The sequence below is a fragment of the Nicotiana sylvestris genome, chromosome 7, assembly GCF_000393655.2.
Source record: "Nicotiana sylvestris chromosome 7, ASM39365v2, whole genome shotgun sequence".
Lineage (NCBI taxonomy): Eukaryota > Viridiplantae > Streptophyta > Magnoliopsida > Solanales > Solanaceae > Nicotiana > Nicotiana sylvestris.
The window spans coordinates 112,627,012-112,651,175 of NC_091063.1; the positions used below are offsets into that span (position 1 = coordinate 112,627,012).

Sequence of the window (24,164 nt, forward strand, 5' to 3'; positions counted from 1 at the left end):
CCCCATCGTTATATTTTTGTGCACTCTATTGTGCTTGATGTTAACGCACATGTGATCAGTGAGCCGAGTATTATGGCTCAAAGGGTACCCTATGTGGATTGATATGATAGAATCGGGTTGCACGCCGCAACGGTATAGTGATGAAAAAGTGACTCCTTATTTCTACAACAACAACAACAACAATGACCCAGTATAATCCCACAAGTGGGGTCTGGGGAGGGTAATATGTACGCAGACCTTACCCCTACCCCGAAGGGTAGAGAGGCTGTTTCTAGGAGACCCTCGGCTCAAAAAAGCAACAGGAGCCGATATATTAGTACCATAAGAAATGCATAATAAAATAACATCAATATAAGAGATATGAAATACAGAATACGAAATACGAAATAGATGGCTGGTATAGTAAAACTAGCAGGTAAAGCCCTGCATCAATAGACGACCAATGACATTCTTAGTCTAACTCCTAACTGGCTAGTCTCACTCTATTGTGCTGTAGAAATATTCACACTTTCCCCTAACCTACAACCTTAATGCTCGACCTCCATAATTCCCTATCAAGGGTCATGTCCTCAGTAATCCTAAGTCGCGCCATGTCCTGTCTGATTACCTCTCCCCAATACTTCTTAGGTTGCCCTCTACCTCTCCGCGTGCCCACTATAGCCAGTCGCTCACACCTCCTCACTGGTGCATCAGTGCTCCTCCTATGAATGTGCCCGAACTATCTGAGTCTTACTTCCCGCATCTTGTACTCCATGGGGGCCATGCCCACCTTCTCTCGAATATCTTCATTCCTAATCTTATCCATCCTTGTATGCCCGCACATCCACCTCAACATCCTCATCTCTGCTACTTTCATCTTCTGGATGTGTGAGTTCTTTACCGGCCAACATTCAGTTCCATATAACATGGCAGGCCTAACCACTGCTCTATAAAACTTACCTTTTAGTAACGGTGGCACTTTCTTGTCACACAAGACTCCCGACGCTAACCTCCACTTCATCCACCCCACCCCTATACGGTGTGTGACATCCTCGTCAATCTCCCCGATCCCCTGAATAACCGATCCAAGGTACTTGAAACTACCTCTCTTGGGAATGACTTGAGAGTCAAGCCTCACTTCAACTCCCGCTTCCGTCGGCTCAACTCCAAATTTGCACTCGAGGTATTCCGTCTTCGTCCTGCTCAACTTGAAACCTTTAGACTCAAGAGCATGTCTCCAAATCTCTAGCCTCTCGTTGACGCCGCCTCGTGTCTCGTCAATTAGAATAATGTCATCAGCAAATAGCATGCACCATGGCACCTCCCCTTGAATATGATGAGTCAGTGCATCCATCACCAGGGCAAATAGGAATGGGCTGAGCGCAGACCCTTGGTGCAACCCCGTAATAACTGGAAAGTGTTCAGAGTCGCCTCCTACTGTCCTAACCCGAGTCTTAGCTCCAGCATACATGTCTTTAATCACCCTAATATAGTCAACCGGGACCCCTTTATCCTCTAAGCAGCTCCATAAGACCTCCCTAGGAACCCTATCGTACGCTTTCTCCAGATCAATAAACACCATGTGGAGATCCTTCTTCCTATCCCTGTACTGTTCCACCATCCTCCTAATAAGGTGGATAGCTTCTGTGGTAGATCGCCCCGGCATGAACCCGAACTGGTTGTCTGAAATAGACACCGTCCTTCGCACTCTCATTTCTACCACTCTCTCCCAAACTTTCATGGTATGACTTAGTAATTTGATGCCCCTATAGTTGTTACAGCTCTGGACATCACCTTTGTTCTTATACAACGGGACCATTGTACTCCACCTCCACTCTTCAGGCATCCTATTAGTCTTGAATATAACACTAAACAATGCAGTAAGCCATTCCAAGCCTGCTCTACCCACACACCTCCACAGTTCAACCGGAATTTCGTCTGGCCCGGTAGCTCTGCCCCTTCTCATCTTACGCATTGCCTCCATGACTTCATCGATCTCAATGTCCCTACAATTACTTAATTCATGGTGACTGTCGGCATTCCTCAATTCCCCAAGTATAATATCCTGATCCCCTTCTTCACTTAGAAGTTTATGAAAGTAGGTCTGCCACCTCCTCTTAATCTGGTCATCTCCCATCAAAACTTTGTCGTCATCATCTTTTATGCACCTCACTTGGTCCAGATCCCGAGTTGTCCTCTCTCTCGCCTTAGCGAGTCGGAATAACTTCTTCTCCCCACCTTTGTTCCTTAGTTCCACATACAGATGAGCAAAAGCTGTCGTCTTAGCCTCTGTCACTGCCATCTTCGCCTCCTTCCTAGCTACCTTATACCTTTGACTGTTCTCTCTCTTCTCCTCCTCGTCAGTGCTCCCTACTAACCGCAGGTAAGACGCCTTCTTTGCTTCCACTTTACCTTGGATAACTGCATTCCATCACCAATATCCTTTGTGACCACCATTGTGGCCCGTAGATATCCCTAACACCTCTCTCGCCGCCTTTCTTATACAGTCTGCCATTGTCGACCACATTGTGTTTGCGTCCCCACTACTTCTCCAAGATCCCATTGCCGATAACCTTCCTTCGAACTCCTTAGTTAAGACACCCCACCTAATCCTGAGGCGTCCTTGTACTGACCTCTTCTTCCTCCTCATCCTAATACAAATGTCCATCACCAAAAGCCTATGCTGCGTTGAGAGGGTCTCACCTGGGATAACCTTGCAGTCCTCGCACAACCTTCTGTCACATCTCATGAGGAGAAGATAGTCAATCTGAGTCTTCTCCACCGAACTTTGGTAAGTAACCAAATGTTCATCCCGCTTCATAAAACTCGAGTTCGCAATGACTAGATCGAAAGCCTTGGCAAAGTCCAACAGCGAAATGCCCCCTCCGTTCCGCTCCCCGAAACCAAAGCCGCCATGCACCTCAGTGTACCCACCTGCAGATGACCCAATATGACCATTGAAATCTCCTCCTATGAATAACCTCTCAGAAGGCGGTATACTACGAACAATCTCATCCAACCCCTCCCAAAAGCGCCTCTTAATATCCTCATCCAAGCCTGCTTACGGTGCGTACGCGCTAACGACATTTAAAGTACCCTCACCAACCACCAACTTAATAGTCATTAGTCTATCATTCACCCGTCTGATCTCTACCACGGACTCTAAGATGGCTATCTACCAGGATACCCACTCCATTCTTACCCCTCAGGACACCAGAGTACCACAACTTATACCCATCCATGTTTTTCGCCCTCGATCCGACCCACCTAGTCTCCTGGACACACGCTATATTAATCTTCCTCTTCTACAGGATTTTCACCAACTCTATGGATTTACTCGTTAGTGAACCTATGTTCCATGACTCGATTCTCAACCTATAGGCTCTCTTGCCCCCTCTACCTCCCCTGCTACCCGACCCACCCCCTGACCCCAGCCCCACACTCTGCCCCACCCGAGGACATGTCCTTGTTCTATCATCCCAGACTGCAGCCACTACACCTACAACAATCTAGAGAAGACTCGCTAGTGCACAACGGACAACAAATCAAACTAGAAGGAAACAAGTGGTAACTAGTATCCTAGTTGAAAGGTTTAACTATTGCGAAGTAAAGTAACAGTAATTTAGCTAACACCAAAAGGGAAACAGTAAAACAGGAGGTACCAACTCTCGATAACAAAACCTGTGGTTGATTTGCTGTACTCGATGTAGTTGTACGTTCACGCACCACTTCCTACCGCCCTTTGCTGACACTCGCCCAGGTTGCTTTCCTTTGCCAGTGCTCGTGTTCCCAACTTGTCTCTAATACTCCGAGAATTCCTGAATCCCAAAACGTCTCCGTTTCAACTGATCGAATCGAAATTTCTTCAGAACCTGTTATGGACGTTCCTGCCGGAGAACAACAAAAAGAGGAAACGGATCTGTTGGAGAAATGGCTGCCTCCTCCGCCAAAGGAGGAGTGTTCAGACGAATTGCAAGAAAAGATAATTAAATTGCTTGTTCTAAAGAAGACTACTGGCAGAAGCTTTAATGCAGAATTACGCAACAAAAAGGAGTATAGGAATCCAGATTTGTTGCTACTGCTACAAGATTCCAAAATCACAGATTTGGACAGCTATGTCCTTCTAGGTCTATGTGAATGCCACCACTGTTTGTTGTTTGAACTGTAGAGGCTCTTCTACGCCTGTTGCGACTGTTACTTGAGGCCCTAGATGAAACGCCCTCTCAATTTTGGTCTCTAGGAAGAGAGAATACAGAAGGGTTTTAATTTTGGTGTATTTTGCTTTCACCTTGTTGAGGATAGTTCATAGTAAAATGTTAAAATTTCCCCGTCTACTTAACTTTCTTAGTAGTTTTCTTATCTATTTCTTGTACTGTTATCTGCTTTGTCTGAATTATTACTTGTTAGTGTTCGGAACCGGGTTGTGTGTGGCTCTATATGTTTATTGTTGATACTTGTCGGTGTGGCTACTTGTATTGGCTGAGATGAGGTTTCTAGACCTGAGGTTTGCGTTGTTGTACTGGGACAAGGAAGGTTTGGAAGAATAATACTATGCTTTTTTAAGGATTTGGACAATGGCCCTGGTTGGGCAAGCGAGTTTCTTGTCTTATTGATCAGATGAGTGGTTAAGCGGTTATGCGTGTTTCTTTTGTCGGTGGTAGGGTATGAAGGTTTTGAATGGGGTTCCAATCAATATGAGGCTTTCTACCGGCACCGGACTCGTGTTTGGGCAGTATTGGTGGTCATCAGTTCCTATGGTGAGTGTCTAAGTGATAGGGTATATCATGTGATTACATCTTGTGTTATGATTCTATCTTGATACGGCTTGTTCAGACTTATACAGTGTGTGGATGTGAGATTCGAGTCTTGTAATGAATTCTGGGTGGTAGAGATAGAGTTCTAAGGTTTAAGGGCCAATGCCGAAGCAAGGATCTCTAATGGTGTTGTGTTGGCGGGCTTATGTGAGTAGGGTGACATGGGATCACCCTCGAGTTTATGCTTAGTAAGGTTACATCGTGATTGGATGGCTTTGGAATGACTCCTGGCACGTTCGAGTACGAACGTGTGTTTAAGTGGTGGAGGATGTGACGACCCGACTGGTTGTTTTGAGTATTTGCACTTCGCTTGGTATTTAAAGGGCTCGAGTATCTCCGCATGATGTATTATGACTTGCATAAATCATCGTTATTGGTTTTCAAGTTATCCGGAAGCAATTTGGAAGAATGAACTTCAAGATTTAAGTTGTAATTTGGCAGAATTGATCAAGTTTGACTTTTTAGTATTTGACCTCAGAATGGAGTTTCATCAAGTCCGTTAGCTTCGTTGGGTGATTTTGGACTTAGGAGCGTGTCCGGATTGTGATTTAGAGGTTCGTAGTTGAATTTGGCTCGAAATGGCGAAAGTTAGAATTTTGGAAAATTTGACCGGGAGTAGACTTTTTGATATCGGGGTCAGATTCCGATTTCGGAAGTTGGAATAGGTCTGTAATGTGAAATGTGACTTGTGTGCGAATTTGAGGTCATTCGGAGGTGATTTGATAGGTTTCGGCATCGGTTGTGGAAGTTAAAGTTTCAAAATTTATTGATTTGGACTTGAGGTGTGATTCATCGTTTTGAGGTTTCCATGTGTGAGTTGAAGCTTCGAGTAGGTTCGTCTTGTCATATGTAACTTGTCTGCAAAGTTTGGCGCCATTAGGAGTTGATTTGATAAGGTTCGGATGCTCGGTTGTGACTCAATAAGTTCTTGAAGTTTAAGTTTGATTTTCATATGTTTTGGCGTCCGATTCATGGTTTTAGAAGTTATTTTGATGATTTGAGCGCGAGCGAGTTTGTGTTGTATTTTTAGACTTGTGTGTATATTTGGTTTGGATCCCCGAGGGCTCGGGTGAGTTTCGGAATGATTTTTCATAGTTTTTGATAGCTGGAACTAGTATCATCGCATTTGCGATGTATTGGTCGCAAATGTGAAGTCGCAATTGCGAAGCAGCCATCACATTTGCGAGGACTGGGCTGCTGGGCAGAGTTTGCATTTGTGAAGGACTCTGCCGCATTTGCGAAACTCCTTCCATCACATTTGTGAAGTCTTTGTCACAAATGCGACCTCGACAGGAATTCTCCAAGTTCGCAATTGCGATCAATTTTTTACAATTGCAGGTTCGCATTTGCGAATCCCCTGTTGCAAATGCGACATCTACAACCTGTTAAGTGCTGAGAATTCCGGGTTTTTGCTTCATTCTTCATATTTTTGAACCCTAGCTTCGATGTAAGACGATTTTGAGAGGGGATTTTCAAGCCAAATCATTGGGTAAGTATCTTTAATCAATTTCCAACTATATTTCATGATTTTATACAAGATTTAACATCAAATTCATGGGAAAACTATGGAAAAATTTGGAGATTTTGTCAAAGTTTTGAAAAAATAAAAATTTGAGATTTAAGAGTCGAATAAGACTCGGATTTGAAAACAAAATACATATTTGGACTCGTGGGGATCTAGGTAGTCAAGACCTACCTTTGGACCCGGGTTTTGACCGGGCAGGCCTAGGGTTTGAATTTTGTTGACTTTTTAGAAATTGAATAAAAATCATAGCTTTATTAATTGAAATTATTTCTTTTTGCATTGTGTGATGTATTCAAGTCGTCTAGGGCTAGATTGAGATGAGCGGAGATGAATTTGTAGAGGAAAAGGCTAAATTAAGTGTTGGAATAGCCGAATTGAGGTAAGTGTTTTGCCTAACTTTGTTGAGGGAATTTTTCCTCCTATTATTCATTGTTTGCTACATGCGGGGGTGATACATATATGTGGTGACGAGCGTATATATATGTGCTAGGGTTAATCATGCTCGGGGAGGTGGATTATGTTATATTAAGTGGTAGATATTAAGACTTAGTTTGTTATAAATTGATCAAACTTGATGGAAATTGTAAGAATACATCAATGTGTCTAATTCGTCCATCTCTATGCGAAATCATTACTACATTACTATAAATGATATTCTTGAGAAGCTAGACTCTATACTTGTGTTGTGGATCATTTATGAGATTTGTGGAAGTATTGGAATAAAACGGTTCTTGAGGATTATTTAGCCATTGTTGACTTGGAAAGTTATGATTGGGAATTATTTGGAATATCCATTAAAACACTCTCCTTGATGTCATTTATGCTTCCAACCTTGCTTGTCCTTGTTTTATATGTGCTTGGTAAGGAAGAGTGTAAAGCACGAAGGGTGATGTCGTGCCATTATTTATACATTATCATGTGAGGGAGAGTGTAAAGCATGAAGGGTGATGTCGTGCCATATTATTGAGAGTAAATGCACGAAGGGTGATGTCGTGCCATATCATTTAAGAGTAAAAGCACGAAGGGTGATGTCGTGCCATATTATTGAGAGTAAAAGCACGAAGGGTGATGTCATGCCATATCATTTGAGAGTAAAAGCATGAAGGGTGATGTCATGTCATTTCATTTATATTGTTATGCTTGTATATTATGGTGAGGTCATGGCACGAAGGGTGTTTCCGTGCAAGAGAGGACGAGGGACATGCATTATGATGTGATATCTGTTTTCCGAGTATACATTTGTGCCCTTACCTTGAGCTGTTATTGTTGTATTTACGTATTTTGTGTAACTTGTTGTTATTGTCCTGTACTTGACCTTTATCTCAATTGTTGTTGCACTGTCCATGTCTTTTACTTGCTTAACTTGCGAATATCGTGTCTACTTCCTGCTTTTATAATTATACTCATGTTGTATCTATTCTATTGCGCTTTAGTTTAAGTCTTTCACCATGTTAGTCATTCATGCCCTTACTTGTTAACTTGCGAAGATCATGTGTTTCCGTCTAAATTGTTATAATTGTACTTAGGCCTCCAATATTCTAGTTAATTGAAGTTGATATTCCTTGTTTTCCAGTTGTTGCTATTACTCATGTTCTTTCCGTCTAATTTTTTATTGTTGCACACATCTATATTCGTATCCATTGTTGTTAATTACGTATTCCCTACTTTGTAATTCCTGTTATTGCGTTTCTGTCATATGGTGGGTTCTATTATACGTTCATTTGGAAAGATGAGTTAAACGCACGAAGGGTGTTGCCGTGCTAATTGAATTGTTACATAATCTATATCTATATGGTGAGGATGAGATAAAAGCATGAAGGGTGTTACCGTGCCATGTGATTTGACAATTGACATTCTGGACATATCTTTCATACCAGGAAAGATCGTAAATATTCTATTATGGTTCTTTTTGTAAATTTTGACTGTCTCGCCGAGATGTTTATGGTATTTTTATATATTATGTTTCAAACTGCTTTTACTGTTAATCTAATGTACAGGTTGTAGTAGTAAAGATCTTTTAACTCAAAACCTCGTCACTACTTCGGCTAGGTTAGACAAAATACTTACCAGTACATGGGGTCGGTTGTACTGATACTGCAGTTCTGCACGTCCCATGCAAATTTTGGAACGGAGCTGCTGGTGATGTCGGGTGCTGATTTCAGAAGATGTTTGTGCGTTTGGTTAAAGCTACCACTTGTCCTTGGTAGTTTAGATTATTGCTAATCTATTTATGTAACCTTCAAACAGAATGCGTATTTATTTGTATCAGTTTTGAAATTCCCAATTTTAGAAGCTCATGACTTGTACTATCAGTTCTTGGGTAAATTTGCGAAAGTTCAAATAAATTCTAACTTCCTTTTTCTATAAGTTATTTGTTTTGTTTCTTTTGGTTAATTGGCTTACCTAGCGGGTCACGTTAGGTGCCATCACGACCAGTGGTTTTCGCTCGTGACACAAAATGATTTATTGAGTGCCTCAACTTAATAGCTAAATTATTGCTTATGAGAACAAAGTTATCTATATCAGTTTGATATATATTATATACGAAAGTATATTACATTCTCCCCTCACAAGTGGTTCAGGGTTAGGAATAAAATAATTTCATCTTATTATTATTGATGTGCGGTGTATATTTTGATTAACACCATAACACAGAAAGGTGAGTTTCCGAAATTGAGGAAGAAAGTTAGTTTTTCTAACAAGATAAATAGTTGAGAAAAAGTTACGTGGAATGAATTATCATTTGTACATCTAGATCCTCGAATAAAATAGTATGAACTTGAAGTTCATAAAAAGATAATTCATCGTCAATATTTGCAAAGCATACCAGACACATTTGCTGACCCAAAGAAAATAACTATATTCTCACTGCAAATGTTCCCCTTAGAGTAAGTCCTAAAAGGGCAAAGTCTATGATACACTTAAAGCATACAGACAAATCGATTTCAAATAAAAGTCTTGATAAAGAAGATAAGCAAATGATCAACATGATCATAATAAGGAGGCAAGTGATCTAAAAGATCACATGACATAACACTTCATAAAATTTCATGAGAGATTCAGGCACCTGAATATACGAATGAAGAGATCTCTATCTTATGTCTTTAAGAAAAATAAGGAGGTTGGAACCAATATAAAATATTCGTCGATGACATTTATGATAGCGCTATATATATATATATGTTAAACCCCATATTTTCGTACATAAAAGTACGCCATAAAAAATTAATGAGAGTCGGGAAGTAAGGTGTCACGTCCCGCAGTACTACATTACGACGATGTTGCACCCTGTAGTGTTGTACGTTAAATTTGTCATAAGGTAACTGACATCAGTCCAAGGAAAAGATTATTTGGAGATTATAAGGATTATGCTATTTCAATCAAGTAATAAGTAAATTCGTAAAGGTGAAAGGGGAAGCAAGTCAAAGAAACGAGTTTCGTTGAAAATGGGCAATTTGGAATAAAATATGGGTCGAGCGATAATACCCGATAATTATAAACTAATACCATTCAAGGTACCATATGACCACGGTAGTGTAATATATAAAGTATATATCAAATAATTTGAAAATAAATAGAATTTTAACTAATTTGTGATAATTCTTAAATTATGCGAATAATAGATTAATTATCGGGTAACGAAACATTACTCGGTTAACTAATAGGTGGATAAAATTAATAAAATCATCTCTCCCAAACCAAGATGTGGCAGTACACCATCATTTAAGTATATGCCTAAGAGTCATATCTTCTTAGTATGATACCAACGTGTAAAGTCATTTATGACTCATGAAGATAAGTTATTTTTTTAAAGGAAAGACTTGAAGTATTGAATTCATTTTGGACAAATGATTAGGAAGTCACTTGGTATGACTCTTGGATAGGTTTCAAAGACCTTTTGCCTTTAAGAAAAAACATGAAAATCCAAATTCCTTCCAAAAATTCAAAACCAACAAAACGTGAATGGCAGAATCATTTCCTCCAACAATTCAAAAATTTCTATTGAAATTTCGGAAAAAGCCACCAAATTTTGTTTCTAAATTTTAAGAGATTCAAGCATAATTTTGTCCATATTTTTGCGGAAGCAGATTCATTCAAACAATTCAAGAAACGGGTATGTTAAGGCCCTCCCTTCTTTTTTTTGGCATGATCCATACGATACGAACGAAATGTGTAAATGCACAAATTCCATAAGTGACTCTATTCAAAGAAGTATTAGAAATATCTATGTTCTTTAATTTCCATATGTCATAATATTTTATCATCTGTTCACGGGTCTTAGAAAAATACGAAAGTTGAAAAGATGTTACGTTATGATATTGCTCAAGGGGCAAAATGGTCTTATGACATTCCGAATGATTTTATTGACATACTTTTCATGCATTGCATTCATGTGCATTTACTCATGACCAGATGGCGTTATATACGCGTATATATGTAAATATATGTATATTGGATATGGGAAAAGGTTACGACATTATATACGCACCACCACCTGATCAGTTGGTATATGATGATGATATTGCCCACAGTGGCTAAAATATGATTTAAACGGTGTTATATACGCGTATATATGTATGTATTCAAATGGAGTTATATACGCGTATATATGTATGTATATATATGTATATGGGATATGGGAAAGGTTATGGCGTTATATACGCACCACCACCTGATCAGCTGGTATACGATGATGATTTTGCCCACAGTGGTCGATATGATATGATGGGATGCCCTCAGAGGCTGATGATGCTATGAAACATGTACCTATGCATGACATGACATTCATATGCATATGCATGACGCTAAAAGTAATTTATGATTTACAAAGTTATTCAGACTTACAGGTTGAGTCATGTACTCTATATTTCTTCCATGTCTCTTATGGATTTATTTATGTGCCTTACATACTCGGTACATTATTTGTACTGACGTCCCTTTTGCTTGGGGACGCTGCGTTTCATGCCCGCAGGTCCCGATAGACAGGTCGAGAGTCCTCCATGTAGGCTATCAGCTCAACGGAAGATGTTGGTGCGCTCCATTTGCTTCGGAGCTGCTTGTTTGGCTGGTATGATTTAGACGAGTATTGTTTGGTATGGCGGGACTCTGTCCCGACCTTTATGACATTTATGTATTCTTATAGGCTTGTAGACATATATCATGTACGTGAAAGATTGTACGGCCTTGTCGGCTGATGTCTTGAGTCTATAAATAATCACGTTGGCCTATTAGGCCCATATGTCATGTGTATATGATAATGTAATAATAAAGATACGTTACATTGGTACTCGATTAAGTAAGGTACCGGGTACCTGTCATGGCCCATCGGTTTGGGTCGTGACAAAAGTGGTATCAGAGTAGTTATTTCCTAGGGAGTCTACAAGCCGTGCCTAGTAGAGTCTTGTTTATGGGTGTGTCGTGCACCACACTTATAAGCAGAAGGCTACAGGGCATTTAAGATTGTCACTCTTTCTTCTTACTCAAGATCGTGTGGTAGAGCTCAGTCATAGGAATTCAAATTCCTAAATCCTATTTGTAATGAGACGATACCTATATCCGGAAAGAAGGTTGGAAAGAGAGATTGTTTTGGAAGAGTTGAGTCAGAGGAACTCCATTTTTGCATCATGCTTAGGATGAATAAATATGAGGTATTCGGCAAATCATGTGTATACTAAGATGTGTAAGTTTCTTGATAAAGATTCCAAAGGAAAGAATGTCTATACACTCTTACGGTAAAAAGGAACAAGAGAATCGGAAGGTAGATACAAGTTTTAGCAAGTAAAAGAAGCAAGGTGAAGAAGGGTACGAGGTGCCCAGTTAATGAAGGTTAACAACGTTTATAATTGAAACAGAGGAACATAAGCTTTTTGAGTTATATTCAATAGTAACAAAGGTATATACAATTGGTCACACCCATTCCAAATATGTCATATGGGGGTTAATAGAAGTAGTATAAGAAGATATGATCGATGAATTGTTTGTGTCAGTTGACATTTCCGAAGGAAATTGCAAATATGCCAATAGATCTCTTTGTGAGACACCCAGATGGTACACTTTAAAATAGTACAGCCAGATATGAGTACTATAAAGACATACACTATAAGCCTTGAAGGGATACATATTACCTTAGTGTGGTTCGCGTCCCTAGTAAAGCAAGAACGTTAAGCAACTTGAAGAGCCACTGGATGGAGCAAAGGGAAGCAAAAAAGCAAAAAAAAAATTATCTTGTTCGAATTTTCAGAATAAAGTGATAGGCATAAATATTAGCGGGAAATATGAAAAGAGTTAATGAAGCATTATGAGTAAGATGTGGTACATGGATGACAACAGTAGATCAAAAGATGACAATATTACAAAATCTATAGTCAAGTGAAGGAAGAGACGAGGGGTGACAGGCCTTAGGACAACAAAAGAGTATAGGCCATAGAGCCATGTCCTCATTTCGAGAAATAAGTTCGCAACTCTAGCGCAATTACCAAGAGGAAAAGTTAGACCCCAGAGTAATAGAAATCAGTTTGGGCTGGTAAATAAGATAAACTAAAAATGAATTAGGGACTGAATGATTGGAAAGTACTCCGCATCATGGGAATTTCAGATTTCGTTCTGAATGTAATAGAATGGACCACAAAAGAAAATTCATGATGAATTCAGAGGATGGTCATTCAGGGAGATGCTTCCTTAGAGCAAGCAATGTGAGCAAAGATAAGCTTAAGGAACTGTATGTACCAGTTACATTAAGTGTCACCCTCGCGAGTAAGGGAATTTTTCATCCTTGGTACAGAAGGATTGTCGCAAGGCAAGTAAGGATCATTGATGTTTGAGAAACGAAGCCAAAGATGAAGAGGTAAAACATCTATAGGTAGATCCTCATGGCTTCAGCTCTTAGTACAACCCAAAAGGGGGGATATGGAGTGATGTGGCATTAAGTCAAGATAAAGGGGTTCTAGTGACTATGGAATGGTAAAGGAAGAATGCAATAAATGAAAGAGGAATGAGAGGGCACTTATCCAAATCTTACAGATACGCTACGATTCAAGAATATTGTGCAAGCACGATGTCAAGAAGAGGAAGTAAAGGTTCCTACCCGAGATGTTATTAATAAATAAGGAGTTAGTGCGAGACGTAAGTTAAGACAAAGGAAGTAACCCAAGAAAGATTACGAGGAACATTGACATGATAATAGGCTAACGAGTAGTTAGTAATTGGTTAGGAAGATCCCAGTTATGGCTAAACAGGAGGTTACAGACGAGTCATCAGATCGTGTAAGATAAACATAGTATAAACCAACAAAGAGAATTCAGCCTCAAAGAATATCATTATAATACGTGAGATATATTTAAACAAGAGTAGGGGTAGTTAAAGGTACCGTATGAATGTTATAGGAATAAAAGAGAGTGCCACTAGGGAGACAGTCAAAATATCAGTTCAGAAGCAACCCTACAAGCACAACGGCATAGAGGTAAGCAACTACGAATAATTATAGGCAAGGAAGGACATCAAAAGGTCCATAATAAGCTCACAACTTTACAGGAATCAAGGGTTCTCCCTAAGTACTGTAACGAAAGACTAGCTCAGGAAATAAGGAAGAAGGCTTCAACCTAAGCACAACGACCTAAAAAGGAAAGGGTCGTGTAACAACAGTCTCACAACAACATTGTAAGCACTCCAAAGGAAAGTGGCCCCTACCATGGACAATGAAAGGGAAGAAAAAAATTAATTAAAGGCAAAATTCGAAGGTCATATGAGTTGCACGAAAACTATAGCATGCATGAGAACTAAGATAAGCTAAGTATGCACGCAACAAGGGGCAGAAAGACCAGGAAAGGTAGCTTACATTGAAGAAATCTAAGAAGGAACAAAAGAAATTATTCAATCAATGATCCCGAGTTGGTGACGTTATGAACACACTTAAGAGTTTGGAGTTTAATACCTGCATCATATACAGCCGTAGAAGATTCTAGTATACGTTAAAAGAAAGAATTGAGCCCGGGGCATAGACAAAGGATTGAATTGTTAGAAGATTGTATCACGGATATTCCATAATGCCCATGAAAGGCTAAGGTAATAACTGATACCATGAGCCACCGATCGGAAGATAGCTTAAGCCTACGTAAAGGCTGATCAGAAGGAAGAGGAAACTAAAGGATTACATCACTTAAGTAAATCAGTAGTCTGATTATTGGACTTAGAAAAATTATAGAAGTTGTGATGGAAAACATGACAGAATCACTCTTAATATCATATGTTCCAGGGAAATAACACAACAACCATAATCTATAATGGCTCTACAAGGAAGCCAGTTAGAAGAAGTACCAGCCTCATAAGAAGTCAGTATGAAGCTCCCACCGGATTGTGTATGTACCAGAGGTGCGAGTATTATAATAGAGCTTCAAGTTATGGACGTGAATTATACCTATGTGGAAGGGAGGTCATGAAAGAGATAGAAGATACGATGCGAGATTTTAAGGTAAGTAAGGTAAAGGTGAACAGCGTACGAGATACTCAAAGGTAGAATGTGTGAATAGTCCATACTTCGGATAGAAGTCTAGAAGTCCTGGGATTCAATATCCAGGAATGATAGTGACATAATCAGTGGCATATCTCATAGCCTATGGTTTCTAGGTATCGAGGAGGCTAATTAAGACAGTAAAGAAGCGTTAGAGACGATGTAATGTCTCGCTTGATGTCCCAGAATGACATAAGGAAATCTATGATGCAAGCAAGTTGAAAGGTTGCAAGTTATATAAATAGAGTTGTGTAGGTAGCAAGCCATTATATGGTGAAGTGACAAGATTCTAGAAGACAAGAGTAAGGATAAGAAAGGGTGAGTGAGAAGGTAACGAAAATGGATAAGTCCTCAAGATTAAGCTCATGAAAACAAGAAGAGCAGGTGGTTTCGCTAAATTATACGAAGCTCACTATAGCCTTAATGAACTCAAAGGAGTCTAAGATTAATAGCATTTAGAAGGAATGAAATGCTGACCTGGTAATAAAATGAGGGTATAATTGTGACAGGTATAGGATGACGGTTGGGCAATCGATTGAATAAAGATTTTAAAAAAAAAAAAATAGAAGGAGAAATGATTTCGCTGGCGGCATGAAATTAAGATACCCCCATAAGGTGAATCACATTGAGATACTATGAAATACGATTATGAAAATCATTTCAAATATTCCTCAATGCAATGTAAGCCTTAGTGCAATACATTACGTAAGAAATTTCAAGTCTTCAAATGGTAGATTGTAGAAAAATATTGAGGTGAATCAATAATGGAGGGGTAAAAGTTGCAAAGTACGAGATGAGACTGGGCCATCAGCCTTAAGATGAACAGTAATGAAGAAGCGTTAAAGGATTTAGCTTTATGCATATAAGATAAACAACAAGAGTAACCTGGAGTTCGGTTGCAGACTTCAGTAACGATAAATCGAAGTAAGAATTATGGTATAGGATGACCTACTTAGATATAGTAAAGCTAATGATGCCCAGAGGGACATCTTGACATAATTTTGTATATGTTCATAAAGTGAAGCCTAGAGATTGGTTAAAAGCTGGAGGAAAGAGAAAAGAAGAGTCGCATAGCCGCACATACAAAGTTAGAGTCGTAAAAGTTGCATGATAGAAGGTAGCAACAATTACGAGATCAGAAGGATTCCAACTACAAGTCGTGGTGTGAGAAAGAGGCTTAAAAGGGGGGAATGCCCTAGCCTTTGAACTTATTCACAGAACAGTTGCCTAGATGGAAAAAGGACTACTAAACTATTAGCAAGAGCTATGGGATATGAGGACGATAAGCGCATCAGTCAACATTCGAGGACGAATGTTCCAAAGGGGGGAATGATGTTACACCCCATATTTTCGTACATGAAAGTATGCCATAAATAAATTAATGAGAGCTGGAAGTGAGGTTTCATGTCCCGCAGTACTACATTACGACGATGTTGCACCCTGTAGTGTTGTACGTTGAATTTGTCATAAGGTAACTGACATCAGTCCAATGAAAAGATTATTTGGAGATTATAAGGATTATGCTATTTCAATCAAGTAATAAGTAAATTCTTAAAGGTGAAAGGGGAAGCAAGTCGAAGAAACGAGTTTCGTTGAAAATGGGCAATTTGGAATAAAATACGGGTCGAGCGATAATACCCGATAATTATAAACTAATACCATGCAAGGTACCATATGACCATGGTAGTGTAATATATAAAGTATATATCAAATATTTTGAAAATAAATAGAATTTTAACTAATTTGTGATAATTCTTAAATTATGCGAATAATAGATTAATTATCGGGTAACGAAATATTACTCGGTTAACTAATAGGTGGATAAAATTAATAAAATCATCTCCCCCAAACCAAGACGTGGCAGTACACCATCATTTAAGCATATGACTAAGAGTCATATCTTCTTAGTATGATACCAACGTGTAAAGTCATTTATGACTCATGAAGATAAGTTATTTTTTTAAAGGAAAGACTTGAAGTATTGAATTGATTTTGGACAAATGATTAGGAAGTCACTTGGTCCGACTCTTGGATAGGTTTCAAAGACCTTTTGCCTTTAAGAAAAAATGTGAAAATCCAAATTCCTTCCAAAAATTCAAAACCAACAAAACGTGAATGGCAGAATCATTTCCTCCAACAATTCAAAATTTTCTATTGAAATTTCGGAAGAAGCCACCAAATTCCGTTTCAAAATTTTAAGAGATTCAAGCATAATTTCGTCCATATTTTTGCGGAAGCAGATTCGTTCAAACAATTCAAGAAGCAGGTATGTTAAGGCTCTCCCTTCTTTCTTTTGGCATGATCCATACGATACGAACGAAACGTGCAAATGCACAAATTCCATAAGTGACTCTATTCATAGAAGTATTAGAAATATCTATGTTCTTTAATTTTCATATGTCATAATATTTTATCATCTGTTCATGGGTCTCAGAAAAATACGAAAGTTGAAAAGATGTTACGTTATGATATTGCTCAAGAGGCAAAATGGTCTTATGACATTCCGAATGATTTTATTGACATACTTTTCATGCATTGCATTCATGTGCATTGACCCATGACCATATGGCGTTATATACGCGTATATATGTAAATATATGTATATGGGATATGGGAAAAGGTTACGACATTATATACGCACCACCACCTGATCAGTTGGTATATGATGATGATATTGCCCACAGTGGCTAAAATATGATTCAAACGGCATTATATATGCGTATATATGTATGTATTAAAACGGCATTATATACACGTATATATGTATGTATATATATGTATATGGGATATGGGAAAGGTTATGGTGTTATATACGCACCACCACCAGATCAGCTGGTATACAATGATGATTTTGCCCACAGTGGCCGATATGATATGATGGGATGCCCTTAGAGGCTGATGATGTTATGAAACATGTACCTATGCACGACATGACTTTCATATGCATATGCATGACGCTAAAAGTAATTTATGATTTACAAAGTTATTCAGACTTACAGGCTGAGTCATGTACTCTATATTTCTTCCATGTCTCTTATGGAGTTATTTATGTGCCTTACATACTCGGTACATTATTCGTACTGACGTCCCTTTTGCTTGGGGACGCTGCGTTTCATGCCCGCAGGTCCCGATAGACAGGTCGAGAGTCCTCCATGTAGGCTATCAGCTCAACGGAAGATGTTGGTGCGCTCCATTTGCTTCGGAGCTGCTTGTTTGGTTGGTATTATTTAGACGAGTATTGTTTGGTATGGCGGGACTCTGTCCCGACCTTTATGACATTTATGTATTCTTAGAGGCTTGTAGACATATATCATGTACGTGAAAGATTGTACGGCCTTGTCGGCCGATGTCTTGAGTCTATAAATAATCATGTTGGCCTATTAGGCCCGTATGTCATGTGTATATGATAATGTAATAAGAAAGAGACGTTACGTTGGTACTCGGTTGAGTAAGATACCGGGTACCTGTCGCAGCCCATCGGTTTGGGTCGTGACAATATATATATATATATATATATATAACCTTAAGTCTGAAGAAACGATTCAAGTAGAATTGGTTTTATATGAAAGACATAAAGTTTTGGACCTGCAATTCAAACACTTGAAATATAAAGTCAATGGTGTGTGCAATCACCTTTATCTATCTTATATGTCTAGCATAACATAAAAACTTTTGATGTAAATCTAAAGTCCATTTATATGGCTGATATGACTTAACTTATATGACAATCCTGAAGGATTTAAATTGCTTAAACCATATAAAATTTTTGTTCATGAAGTACTACATCCTAAGTGTAATTTGTGAACATATGTATCTTGTTATAACTATAAGCATGATAATGTGATAGCGAGAATATCTCTATTGAAAAGGCTATTCTACGACATTATATGAAGATATTACATATCTATCAAGAATGATGATTTCAAGGTGCATCATATTCATTCAAGTTAATATGGCTGATTGTTTATCAAATCTCTACCAACGATCTTTTGAAGATGGTGCACAAGATTAGAATGCAAAGACTCAAATATCTGAATTGATGTTCTCATCAGGGAGAGTTAATATGTGTTTTACTCTTTTTCCCTTACAATGTTTTGTCCCATTGAGTTTTCCTTGCAAGGTTTTTAACGAGACAACCAAAAGGCGTATTGTTAGATATGTGTACTCTTTATCGTTCACTGGAATTCTTTTCCCACTGGGTTTTATTTTAGTTAAGGTTTAACGAGGCACATTATCTGTTGAATAGACATTCAAATGGGGTGTTATAAATAGAGTTTTATTTAAGGTGAATGTCTATATTTTAGAGGGATTGTAGGAATTTTACTTGATGGCTAAATCACTCTTTTCCTGTAAATAAAGGGGTCTTATTCCATTGTAATTCATCCCAAATCAATAAGAATTCTCTCTCTATTTTTATCTGCAATACTCTTCTTCTGTTACTGTTTATAACATATATAAGGATGTTGTTACTATAAGGGGTGACTGTATACTTCAAGCGGTGACTAGACATTAATTAGCGGCTCAAAAATTAGACAGTTCACGCCGTTTATCTATGTAAGCCTGTTTACATATCCAACCTATGATGGAAATAAACAGCCAGTTCAGCTATTATGGTAATTCTCAGTGGCCCAACCTATAAGATCCCACAGAGAGTAACTACTGGAAAATGTTAGACCCACGATGAAATGAATTTTAAAAAGAGTTCATGAAGAAGATCGTGAGAGACGAGTAACTTCAGCCTTGCCAATGGTCAAGTCTCTGTTTTCTGCTGGTAGTGATTCGTCGTTTACTAAGTGAACAAGGATCATTTGTTTTAGCCCTTGGTGGCCACTTGTGCATTTTTTTTTTTAGTATAAGCATTTGAACAGAAAAAAACTTATCTGCATCTAACATTTTTCCTGAATGGTATGTGCGCCAAATAATTGAATGCAAGACATATCTTGTATATAAGCTTTTGTCACTTTACTATGGTCAAAAGAATATTTTTCCCTTATGTGGGGAGAGGGGGTGCAGAGGGTGGGGAAGGGATGAAAGGGTTGAAATCATCAGTTGGAGAGTTCCAGGAACTATTTTCCCTTGTCATAGGGATATCACTTCTAGAAATAAAAGGAAAATGTGTCTCTAAGGAATATATTTTTCAAAATATTTAATCCAACAAAACATAAACACACCCTTAAGCGTGTTGTGCAAAAGACTTTTACTGTTATCCACAACTCTAAAGCCGCAATTTCGCTTATACCCAATTAAATATTCAATTAGATGTAACAACCACCCTCTCTCACCAAACAAACTCAACTTTGACAATTATGGAAATCTTACTTCATGGGAGACCATCAATAACAATTTTTGGCTGGGTAAACAACTAAATGTATCAGGTGTGAGTTGAAGACATTTCTTTCATGCATACCACTTTTACTTCAAACATGAAACGTGTAGACCACAACTCATCATTAGAAAAAGGGGTACCCCTTCTACCATCCTTCCTTCACACCTCATCCCCAACAACACCAAACTTTCAACAAACACATATTTGTCTCAGAACAGCAATAGACAAATCATTGCTTCATCCATACTCTTTCCTCAACCATGAAAGTGAAAGCATTAGGTCCCTTCAAATGCAAGCTTGTCAATCCAATCAAGAAAATACTTAGGCTTTTCAAGTTCAGACTCAGAAAGCCCCTCTTTATAAGTAGACTTAAGTTTCGTCGTTCAGTACACGAAACTGATAAAAGCACACGTAGGAACCGATCTTCACAGATTCTGTCAGTTTTTCGTTCTCTAAGAAGAAGAGGGAGAGAGGAGGACCAAGTCATGGAGCTCAAGAGTTTCTCAGAAGTAGAACATCACAAAGCACCCTTTCCCTCACCCCTCACCCCAGCTTACGTTAGATTGAGTACAGCCACTAAAAAAGAAGCATCAGTTCAGGATGATGTAGAAGATGCATGCAGAAGCTTTGAGAATTATCTGGTGGAAATGATTGTGGAAGAAGGAAAAATGAGGGACTTGGCGGATGTGGAAGAATTGTTATACTGTTGGAAAAATCTCAAAAGCCCCGTCTTCATTGACCTGGTGTGCAGATTCTACGGAGAGCTATGCAGGGATTTGTTTTCGAATAGCTATGAGGATGACATTAACATTCTCAAGTGACTTATAATGAAATTGCTTTATCTTATCGTTTGAGCACAACCTATGTCTTTACAGCCCTTTCTATGTATGTATTTGCAGATCTGTAACAGCAATAGCAAAAAGCAGCAAGCCCAACAACCAGGGGATTTAAAAAGTTCATCACATACATTATTTCAATCACATTCATGACCACCACTACACCTTTTCCTCAAAACAGCCCCCACAGCTAATTACTAACAACAACAAACTCAGTGTAATCTCATAAGTGGGGTCTAGGGAGACAAACCCGTTGAATAGACATTCACCAATCTAGTTGTTAGTTATGAAGAGAAACTAAGTATGATGAAACTCTCGATTATTGGACAGTTGTGCTAACTGTTGTCCTGTCGCTTAGAGTACTAGACAAACACATCGATATTGAAAATAAAGATTAAAGTTATCTCAAATTTCTTAAATTAAGACCACAAGCTGCAATGATGAGAGGTGCAGATTAAAATGTAAAATGATCAAGCAAACTAATTAAATGCGGAGTATTATATTTACACTTCAAACTTCAAAGGCAAGGAACTGCTTATAACAGTATGGGGATATAGGAAGGCAATACCTCAAAGATACAAGCTGAAGGATCTATCTGTGAGTACATGCCCATCTTTCTGCAAGCTGCAACTGCTAAGAACAATCCCCAGTAAAACTGACAAAACATCAAAAGATTTTTCCTAGAGTTCAGGTCAGCGACGTAACAGTACTTTCTCCTAATGCATACCACTATCACTCATCCATATTCGAGAGATAAACTCGAGACCTAATAACTGTGTTCCCAATTAGGAACCCAGGCATGACCATAAGTTCAACTCTACATTTCTCATGCCCAAGATTGAGCACAACATCTTTGTTAAACTCCTCCACACTCTCCATATACATATTGGAGAAATGACTTCCTCTCTTCACTCCAAATATTTCACCTCTAGGTTCAACTGAAGCTGCAGCAGCCTGCAGAATCCAGACACATCTTGCCATTTTCACAAATGCTCGATAGAATGGTGTTTGGGGATGCATCCCGTTGCTTACTAATGTCCTATGGTCGACACTACCAAAGAAAGATTTTTCCATCATAGGATGAAGTATGGACAGATACTTTTCTCTGCAGAATTGGGCAAAAGCGGATTGTGTATCTATAATCAGGGCATCAATTGGATCATCGAGCTTCATAATTCTGTCGACATTGCAAGATTGAGGCAAGAATTCATTGAACATCCTCCTAGCAATATAAGCTTCAAAAGCATATTTCTTGTGCGACCTCTTCGAATACACAACGGACCTTTCAATTGCCTCGGCTGCTTTGTCTAGATCCCAGTCTGAGACTTTCATCAAGGCAATTAATGGCTTGGAAAAATCATGGACAGCCTTTGACACAGCTTCAACAGTGGCCTCAAAGGAAGCGAAACTCAGCATTCTCGAACTCTCCTTTACACTCTTGTTCAAAATTTCAGCCATCTTCCTGTTCCTCAACTCCAAATCATGAAGCTCTTGTCGAAAATTAACAACCTTGGACTCCTTAATCTTAAGTTGGGATTTCAACTTGTCCAGAAGTCTCTCTTTAACTTGAATTTCTGCAAGCAAGAGAGCTGAAGTGGCTGAGAACGAGTTCAAATCCTTCAACTGCCGCTCTTTGTACGATAGCTTAATCTTGCACAGCGACTCAAGCTGAGAGACAATAACTCCATCAGCAGCTCTTATATTATCAGGATCATAAGGAATGTGAGCTTTTTGGAGCTGAACATAAGCTACTTTCAATGCTGAAACAGTGTCAAACAATTTCAAGATTTGGTCAATCCGACCAGATCTTTTAGCATCACTCTGAGGATCAACTTTAATAGCATCACATCCAGCTTCCTCACTACTGCTTTCTTCAACCACTTTGGGAAAGTTGTTGTCATTATTCAGGTACAGTTCATGTTGATTATTGTCAAGGTTTTCAGAAGTGAAGACCCCAATGGACCTAAATTTACAAACTTTGGCAAATTTGGAGACGATTTCAGAAATGTTTGAAGATGGTTTAGCTGCAGATTTCATTCCCTCGCCCATTTTCAGATTTTGATTAAAAGATCTAATCCAATGGCACTGTTAGAATATGATTGTACCAAAGTGGCAAACAAGAACCAAGATTCCCGCTGAAATAAATATGCTTATTATTAGAATAGACACCGGGAATTAAGGGTTCAAAGTTTCATTAAATTAAAACAAATCAAGATTCTATTTTTGTGAAACAGGAATTTAGAACAACACTTAAAACCTTAAAATAATCAACAGGAACTGTATGCCTTTGCAGTTAAGGTCACAACAAGCAATCAAAAACAAAAAAGAAAAAGAAGTAAAGATTTTTGGAGATTTCTAATAGCAAAAACACTTACCCCACAGGAAAGAAATGCTAAATAGGTGCAACAAAGTAAAGGACTAGACACTGATGGCTACTTTACGACGTCGTTACATACAACAGTTTTTAACTAGGGGTTCAGTTGGACATGGACAAGATATTCAGCTTAGACAAAAAACAAATCCAGCTTTTAACACTCCATACCATGAGTAAGGGAGATGGATATGGGTTTTTGGTAGAAGAAAAAGGAAGCCGAGAAAATGGTGGGATGATGATTTCTAGGGACAAAGGAATCTTCAAGTCTGTACTCTGTAGTGTGTACTCGCAGAGGGCTAGCACTGAGTTGTAGAGTTTGAATTCTTTAATTCGTTGCTGGCTTTATTACAAGTCCCTCAATTTTGAGAAAATTATATTGTTCCTCAAAATTTCGACTTCTGTCTAGTTTTGGCTTAATTCGAGGAAACAAATATGGTTCTTATAGGTTGGGCCGTGCCGAATTACCGTACCAAAATCAAAAAATTTTGTATTTGGTATTCGATATTTTGGTATTCGGTATGATATTTGATTTAAGTTTTAAAAAATATTGGTATTAGGTATGGTATTTGGTATTTTAAAATGAAATACTGATATTGTACCGAAGTATATATTATATTACACAATACATATTATTAGTTATAACATAAATATAAAAATCTAAAATTTTACTTTTTTCTTTATTCTCTAAGTTCATCAATTAACTCTAAGCAAGTAACAAGACATTTCTAATGATCAAATTTATTCTTTTATGTACAGTTTCCTCTCTCTGAGTTGGTATTTGCTAGTTTTGGACAAAACTTTTGT

The 24,164-nt window shown here is 38.4% G+C and overlaps 3 protein-coding genes across 4 annotated transcripts; 1 reads left to right on the top strand and 2 right to left on the bottom strand.

The window, feature by feature from the left end:
• Nucleotides 1-2,410: 2,410 nt before the first annotated feature.
• On the bottom strand, nt 2,411-2,800 carry LOC138873636 (uncharacterized). Its single transcript, XM_070152111.1, has one exon. The coding sequence runs from the start codon at nt 2,798-2,800 to the stop codon at nt 2,411-2,413; it is 390 nt and encodes a 129-aa protein (XP_070008212.1).
• Nucleotides 2,801-20,332: 17,532 nt separating this feature from the next.
• On the top strand, nt 20,333-21,127 carry LOC104241005 (transcription repressor OFP17-like). Its single transcript, XM_009795905.2, has one exon. The coding sequence runs from the start codon at nt 20,411-20,413 to the stop codon at nt 20,969-20,971; it is 561 nt and encodes a 186-aa protein (XP_009794207.1). The 5' UTR covers nt 20,333-20,410; the 3' UTR covers nt 20,972-21,127.
• On the bottom strand, nt 20,539-23,673 carry LOC104241004 (protein GRAVITROPIC IN THE LIGHT 1). 2 transcript variants are annotated; one of them, XM_070152693.1, is made up of 2 exons: nt 23,529-23,673; nt 20,539-23,121 (listed from the first exon to the last, which is right to left on the bottom strand). In XM_070152693.1, exon 2 carries the CDS (start codon nt 23,033-23,035, stop codon nt 21,719-21,721), a length of 1,317 nt encoding a protein of 438 aa, XP_070008794.1. In that variant the 5' UTR covers nt 23,036-23,121; nt 23,529-23,673; the 3' UTR covers nt 20,539-21,718. The 2 variants fall into 2 exon arrangements, with proteins under 2 accessions (XP_070008794.1, XP_009794206.1); XM_009795904.2 differs by having other exon boundaries at nt 23,362-23,673.
• Between the last annotated feature and the right edge of the window lie 491 nt (nt 23,674-24,164).

Coding starts and splice junctions, on each gene's coding strand:
- LOC138873636 (XM_070152111.1), bottom strand. CDS start 2,800: ATGAAGCGGGATGAACATTTGGTTACTTACCAAAGTTCGGTGGAGAAG.
- LOC104241005 (XM_009795905.2), top strand. CDS start 20,411: ATGAAAGTGAAAGCATTAGGTCCCTTCAAATGCAAGCTTGTCAATCCA.
- LOC104241004 (XM_070152693.1), bottom strand. CDS start 23,035: ATGGGCGAGGGAATGAAATCTGCAGCTAAACCATCTTCAAACATTTCT.